Source organism: Falco peregrinus, chromosome 7 (assembly GCF_023634155.1).
Source record: "Falco peregrinus isolate bFalPer1 chromosome 7, bFalPer1.pri, whole genome shotgun sequence".
NCBI classification, from domain to species: domain Eukaryota; kingdom Metazoa; phylum Chordata; class Aves; order Falconiformes; family Falconidae; genus Falco; species Falco peregrinus.
The window spans coordinates 86710257-86717724 of record NC_073727.1 but is presented as its reverse complement, the minus strand read 5'-3'; the positions used below and the strand labels follow the sequence as shown (position 1 = coordinate 86717724).

Sequence of the window (7468 nt, the reverse complement as noted above, 5' to 3'; positions counted from 1 at the left end):
AAACTACATAACCTGATGTCAGCTCCAAGAGGCAGAGAAGAAAAGAGGCTGATAGTAACAGAGGTAATAAGGGGGAAAAAGGATACCTCCTTTTAAATAAGGCCAACCTACAAGGCTGATGGAAACTAGCTCTTACCAAGCTAGTTATCAAGATTCAAGACCATCAGAAGTTTAGCTGATAAAATTAACCATTGCCTAAAGCTATAGGGGATCGCTACAGGCGTTTTCCTTTGTGCTTGGTAACATTCAGGCAGAAGAAAAAAGAAGGAAAAAGAAGGAAAAAGAAAAAAGAAAAAAAGCACAACAGTAGATCAATAGAGCATATACCAAATACAGTAAACTGGGACTTATGGTCTACTTGAGTCATCCTTTGTGAGATTCCACTAAATTTTTCTTTGCCCTAATACTGTTTATTAAAAACCAGGAGACGTTTTGTTCAGTTTTAGAAACCAAGCTAGGGTACACTAAACTATGGAGCATTTAGATTAGGCAGCAAGCTGGGCTGTTGAAGCCATACATTTACCTTGAGCATGTACAATCAATCAATCCATCAAGTAATACAGGTCTATTTTGCAAGGCAATGAACCCATTAACTCTTTGGAGCGGACCAAATAATTTTGTATGAGCTCTTAGTCTAAAATATATAGTTAAACAGCCTAAAAGCATTATAATGAAACATTTTGCGACTATATGATTCATTTCTATAAATGAAGCAAAGAAGTTCTCCCTTTTAGCAATCTTGTTTCGGGACTCTGTTAATGGAGACTGCCAATTCACACGCATGGAACAAAGTGATGCTAGATATCAGAAGCAGTACTGCACGTAGCATGAATGTAGCTCACACTGCTCACGCTCAGTCTCTGCAAACACCACTCATGCCAAGGAACCACCTCAGCCGGGACCCTGCTGATAGCATTTTCTTCCAACAGCTCTTTCCTAGTACATTAGTGCCCACAGAATTTCTTTTTCCCAGTGGATCCAAAAACTTAAAAATACTTTCCTATCTTAAGCAAATTTCACCCATTTCCGGCTTTATTAAATACCAATTAGTAAAACAACTGCAAATCTATGTTATCTCCATCTGACACGCCTGTCAGACTAATCTGAGTCCAATTCCTTAAAAACTTTAGATCAGAGGAACGTAATTTCAAGCACAGCTGTTAGCAAGAGACAAATCTGATTAAAGCCACAAAGTTTAACCTGCCTCATCGATACCCCTCTGTCATTGCTACTTTTCAGTATCAATTATTAATAACAATTTACTATGAAAATAGTACTGCAGCATGAATTTGAATGTATAATTACTCAGCTTTCTTAACATCTATATTTTCAAGAAACAAAAAGTGTAAGGAACCCAAACCGACATATCACAAAGGAAGCTTTAAAAAAAAAAAAAAAAAAACAACCCCAAGAAATTCTTAATGAGGTATCAAATCTCTTAAATTATTTGGATAGTTAAAGGCTGAGGACAAAATATTCCTAGCAACGCACCAGAAGGCAATCAAGAGATTTAAGTTCCCATCCTTGAATTAACAGACACGCACACAACAAAAGAAAAAGAGACATGCTTAAGGGGAGGCCAAATTGTTTTATTTAATTTTTTAGTGACCAATTGGATTTTTGGCAGAAACCTCTGCTCTTTTAGTTTGGTTGGGTTTGTTTGGTGGTTTTTTTTTTTTTTTTGTCTTTTTTTTTTTCTTTAAAGAAATCAGCAGTGCTTAAATTGATGGGTTGGAATTTTACTCAAATTCCAGTTAATTTTAAAAACATGATGAACAGGAATTCAAGATACTGTTTCCAGAGCAGAGAGCAAAACTTCACATTTGTATGAAAATTCCATGTTTGTACTTGATTGAGACACAGAATGTAGAACTATTGTCAGTAGTGCATGGATAAAACATTCACATTTGATCTGGAACCTTAAAATCAGAAAGCTGTACTCTCCTTCCAAAATTGTCATTACCTTGTGCAAATCAAGTCAAGTCTTCATGTGTCACGCACACACTTAAAATTGTCCATATTTTATATACAAGACATCTACCATTCAGGCAGTGCAAAATACATCCTTTCATAACAAAACTAAAATGTACCTCTCAAAGTATGAACAAGAATATACACATAATACATGATGTACACTATTTACACAACCATAAAAAATATAATACAAGGATTATTTTTTTTTTAAATGTGATTATAAGACTTGACAGTCTTTTGCAATTTTTGTTGCAACAAGGCATGTTTTAAGCTTCCTGGATGGAGTTTTCTTTGCCAATTACTCAAGGGATCTCAGAAACTACGCTTGAACTTTCAGGAGAGTTTTCAAGTGGACTGCCATCAACTCCCTGTTTTGGTCAGACGGTTCAGCTGTGCCACCCACCCAGTGGCTGGGAGGCTTTGGAAGGACACTGGGAGATGGTGGGTCACTAAATTTTGCCCCAGCATAATTTTCTTTTTGGCTCGCTTCAGTCAGGGTGATAGGTTTCTTGGACTTGGCATTTCTGAAGTTCTCTGCGTTTTTAAGCGGCTTTTTCTCCTGCTTCTGAATTATCTCTGGCGATACAGAATCTTGCCAAAAGTTCTCTATCTTTTTTGCCGAGGTGATCTTTGTCAGCGGCACGTTATATTTACTCTTCTGTCTGTTAGTCTTTGGTTGTTCACACAGATGTAAACCGTGAACAGGCTGGCTGTAGGGGATGGCAGCCTTCTCTGTCTTTCCCATCTTATTCTTTAAGAACTGCAGAGACAAAGAAGGCACGTCACCAGGGCCCCCTCGCCTCAGGGGCCGCCCCCGGCACGGCACCGCCAGCGGAGCAGCCGCCAGCCGGACGAAGCGCCCCCGCACCACCCCCGCGCCGGGCTGCCGGCGCACAGCACCGGGGACGCGGTGCGAGACGCTGGGGAGGGGGCTAGGGGGGCAGCCCCCCTCTTCTACAACTCCCCCGCCAGCACGTCGGCGCTGCCGGGCGGCGGGGGCCGCTCCACCGGCTGGGCCTCACCGCCCGCCCGCCGCCGCCATGGGGCGCTGCGCCCCGCGCACGTCCCGCCTGCGCGCGCAGGGACAGCTGGCGCGCGGCCAGCAGGCTAAATTCGGCTGTTGCTGGGCGCAGCGGCGGGCGCCCATTGGTGGCGCCCAGCAGCCAATCGCCGCCCGCGACTGCCCCTCTCTCTCCCCCCCGCGCCCCGTCCGAGCGGGCGTAACGGAAACTCTCCTGCCCCCCCGCCCCCGGCCACACGCACGCAGGGAGCAAAGGGAGGGGGCCCGCCGCCCGCTGCGCCTCCGGCGGGGTGGCGGACGGCCCCCCGGCTCCCAGAGCACGGGAGAAGTGGGGCAGGGGGAAAAGAAGTGAGAAGTAGCGGCGCTCCGCCTTTACCTCCTTCCTGAGGGGTTTGCTGGGCGCGGGTCTCGAGGGGGCGGGCGCGGGGGGCTCCTCGGGGGGGGCGGGTACCAGCCCGGGGGCGACCGAGCCTGTCGGCGCAGGGCGAGTGCGAAGTTCGCCCGGGCCGTGTGTTCCCAGCGGGGTCCTCCTCCCCAGGCCGGCGCGGTGCTGTTGGTATTGCTGGTAGCGGCTGGGCAGGAGCCCTGCGGGGCTGGGCCGGATCTTTCCCTTCCTCCGCCGGACTCTCTTCAGCGCGGGCCGCGCGCTGCCCCCCGGGCCCGCCAGGCAGCAGCTGGGCTGGTTCTCACAGTTGCTGTCCCCCCGCCTGAGGCGCTGGAGAAGAGCGGAGGGCAGCCGCCTGGGGTCTTCGGTGCCCGCCGAGATCCGAGCTAGGAAGGGCGGCGGCGCCGTCGTGGTGACCATGGTGGGACGTGGCTACCCAGAGCTGCACCGGGAGGAGGGGTCGAGCCCAGGTGGGGATGGAGCGGGTCGGGTCGACGGGAAACGTCTGCCCGGGCTTTGTGGGCTGAGATGGTGGCGCAAGTCGGATCCGCTGCTAGGAGAACATGGCGGGGGAGTGAGAGGAGCAGCCAACAGCGCCCCGGTGTTGTTACCCGAGCGGGGCACGCCCCCTTCCGCCCCCGCGCCAATCGCCGTACAGGGACGGCGCGAGCCCCACGCCCCCTCGCCGGGCGCCGCCAGTCTCGGCGAAACGGCGGCCCCGCTGGCCCCGCCCCGGCCAATCAGAAGCGACACAAACACTTGGGGCCACGCCCGCTTCCGCAGGCCGCCCAATCCGGGTGGGCACAAACAGCGGGCGCGCCCCGGTCCCCGAGCCGCGGCCCCGCAGTGCGAAGCGAGCGGACGGGACGGGCGGGCCGCCCTGCGAGAGCCGCTGGCCAATCGGGCGGCAAACAAACAGCCGCGGCCGCGCCCCCGCGCGCCTCGCAGCCAATCGAGGGGGACGTAAACAGGCGGCGGCGCGCCCCCTGGTGGGCGGCGACGCGCTGGCGGGTAGGCCCGCGTCGCCCGCCATGGAGGTGCCGTCGCTGCGGCCCGCGGCGGCCGCCGGGCTCCCGGCCGCGGCGGAGGGCCCCAGCCGCGAGGCGGAGGGGCGGGGCCTGGACCGGGACGAGCGGAGCCTGGAGGCGCTGAGCCTGGCCGCCGGCGGCGGCGGGGCGGCGGCGGGGCGGCAGCTGCCGGAGGGGCGGCGGGCGACGCTGGCGAGCGCCCTGGAGCTGGAGGGGACGGTGCTGCGCGAGGGGCGGCTCACCCAGTTCGTGGCCAACAACTTGGAGCGGCGGATCCGGCTGAGCGGGGCCCCGCGGAGCGAGCCGCCGGCGGCGGCGGCGGGGGGCGGCGGGTCTATCCCCGCCATCGACCCCGGGGCGCTGCAGGACGTGGTGGCCCTGGCCGGGCAGGTGGCGGCGCAGGTGGACGAGCTGCTGCGCAACGTGCACTGCGGCCTGCAGGCCCTGACGGCGCTCAGCGTCGGCTGCATCCAGACCTACCGCGACGGGGTGGAGAGCCTGGGCGAGGCGGCCGACCTCAGCATCCGCGCCATGTACGCGCTGGTGGCGCGCTGCGAGGAGCTGGACCGCGCCATGCAGCCCGTGCCCGCCCTGGCCAAGCGCATCCGCGACATGAAGGGCACCCTGGAGCGGCTGGAGGGGCTCTGCAAGTAGTGCCGCCCCGGCGCTCCTCTCGCTGCCGCCGGGATGCCGAACGAGGAGCCGCCGGGGCTGGAAAACCGGGGCTCCGCCGCCGACCTTGCTGGCGGGGCTCGGCCGTTCCGACGGGCCCCGGCCCGCCCTGCCAGGCCTCCCGCCGCCCTCCCCCGCCAGCCCCGCCAGCGGGCCCGCACACGGCTTCCCCCGCTCTCGGCCCGTACATCCTGCCGCTCCCCCCAGCCCCGGCCGTGACCGCCCGGCGGTGTGCCCAGTGCACCTGGAGGAAGCCAAGTGTTTGCAGCCGGTGGGGGAAAAGGCCCCGGTTGACACCGCGGGGTAAATGGCAAACGGTGCTTTATAGCTTCAGCTCCATTAAAGAATTCGGATTCCACATGCCTTACGCTTTCCATTTATTGAGGGCTAGGAAACACTAACCTATCTTAATTAAAAGCAGCTGTTAATTTTTTTTTTAACCAAATTTGAAATTGTCGTGAATACTCGCTTGATGCTTACAGGCGTACGTGCTCATTCGTAGCTGACTTAGTGCCTGAAGAGTAGTTCATGCTGTGGCTGTTGCAGCACATAAACACACAGAACACTGCTGTCTCTTACAGGACACTGGTTTAGGAGATGATTAAGAGGAAATTTAATATAAAGATCCTTGCTTTCCGAGAAGAATATAAAATCCATGGGATAGAGTTGAGATTCAGATCTAGGAACAAGTCTATAAGCAGTTCTAAATAAAAGCTTTCAGATAAAATATGCTTTGCCTCTATTAGTCTCTACAGTTCTCACAGTGCAGGAGTTTAAATGGCATCACTATGAAATGATCCTGTGATTTTGTTTGGGTTGTTTTTTCAATTGGGAAAATACCTATTTAATTAGACAAGGAACATAAATACATGATGACATTACATGGGTGTATGACTGACATAAAATAGGTACTTGGGAGAATTTATTTGTATGACTTGAAGCTTTTGTAAATGCATCACCGTATGCAGAAGTGATTTTGCTGTATCAGTAAGTGTGTCCTCTGAGGCCTGAGAGTAGCCAAATTCTCTGCTCAGTGTGGTTCCTATGCAACTAGCCTCTTAGATGACGCTCTTAGCAATCCGTTTATGTCCCAAATGTCCTTGTAACAAGATTTCAGTAGAGAAATGATCACTGTGATCTTATGTATGTGTAATGGTGCTTTTGGTGACCGGTGGCTCCTAAAAACCTTGGAGAAAAGGTAAACAGAAATACTACACAAGTCCTGTAGCTTTCGGTTGAAGAGCAGATAGGTTTATGATGGGTGCAGCTGCTCCCCCACCACAGCCTCAGTATAAACACCGACTGTGGGGCAGATGCAGTGATATGCTGTGCCTCTGCGTGTAGACAAAACTGAATTGTAACAAAATAATTCATTTTTATGCCACCCTGGTTTGCGTAATACCTGTCTCTGGCTTATTCTGGGCTTCTCACCATGGCCTTGTCTTCCCCTCAGCACAGGGATGTATTTCGTGTGTGGCCTTTCAGCCCTAGCGATGGGGGAAGGCTGGAAGTGGGCAGTGCCAAGGTCAGGCTCTTTGCGGTCACAGCTCTTGTGGTACTGCTTTCTGGGGAATGGCTGTGGCTCCAGAAAGTTTTACCAGAGGATTAACAGAGGTTAGCAGAGAGAAAAAGAAGAACCTAACTGCCCCTGCCCATGGGCCTAGAAGACACTGAAGATTTCTTAACACCACAGCAACAGCTGCGTTCTTGGTAGTTTTGGGGTGTTACACTTGGGAAAGTTTGAACTTGTCTGTCATGGAGCTGAAGTAGTTTTTTTGTTGCTAAGTGTGTTTTGTATATATGTCAAAAGTGAAAACCAAAGTTTTATCTTGCTTAACTTGTATTGTTGAAATGTACAGGAAAGAACTGCAAGCTTATTTGTATAGCCACATATGTACAGCTAGGATTTATTCATACATGCTAAGGTGAAGCCTTTAAAGCATACACATTTCAGTACGCTATTGGTTTTCAGTAGCGTTTCATTTGCAGTCACCTACATTCAATGCTAATTCCCTGCTAAAATTGTCAAGTTTGTAGAATAAAATGATTACTTTTATGTTTTTAATTGTTAGTGATTAGTTGTTGAAGAGTTTCACTTCTTAATTATTGCTTTTCTTATTTGGTAAAATAATCCTAAAGCTAATTTAAACTCTGCTCCTGCATCGGCACAGACAACCTTTAATGTGATTGCAGAGCCAGTTTCAGTCTAGGTCCTCTGGCAGTAATTTCTGACAGTGATGTCATTCATGTGATGAAAAAGGGATGGCTAGTGAATTACAAGCATGAATGAAGCGGTAATTACACTGTTCGGGTTTGGTTTTTAATACCTGTCTGAAAGCTTCAGCTTGTTTGAAGGGCAGACTTCACTGAGCTTGGTGAAGCAGCTCC

At 51.9% G+C, this 7468-nt stretch overlaps 2 protein-coding genes across 2 annotated transcripts; one reads left to right on the top strand and one right to left on the bottom strand.

Annotated features, from left to right (window-relative positions):
- Positions 1–1568: 1568 nt before the first annotated feature.
- PNRC1 (proline rich nuclear receptor coactivator 1) lies at positions 1569–3800 on the bottom strand. Its single transcript, XM_055810172.1, has 2 exons — positions 3372–3800; positions 1569–2734 (listed from the first exon to the last, which is right to left on the bottom strand). The coding sequence occupies exons 1-2, from the start codon at positions 3798–3800 to the stop codon at positions 2294–2296; spliced, it is 870 nt and encodes a 289-aa protein (XP_055666147.1). The 3' UTR covers positions 1569–2293.
- BORCS6 (BLOC-1 related complex subunit 6) lies at positions 3799–7151 on the top strand. Its single transcript, XM_055810171.1, is given in 2 exon segments — positions 3799–3978; positions 3980–7151. Coding segments are annotated over 2 exon segments (1263 nt in total). The 3' UTR covers positions 5063–7151.
- Positions 7152–7468: the final 317 nt, after the last annotated feature.

What these genes read in the sequence shown, in the direction of transcription:
- PNRC1 (XM_055810172.1), bottom strand. Translation starts at nt 3,800, where the DNA reads ATGGTCACCACGACGGCGCCGCCGCCCTTCCTAGCTCGGATCTCGGCG. An exon ending in GCAAACCCCTCAGGAAGGAG is followed by an intron (nt 2,735 to 3,371) that starts GTAAAGGCGGAG and finishes TTGTCTCTGCAG; the next exon opens with TTCTTAAAGAATAAGATGGG.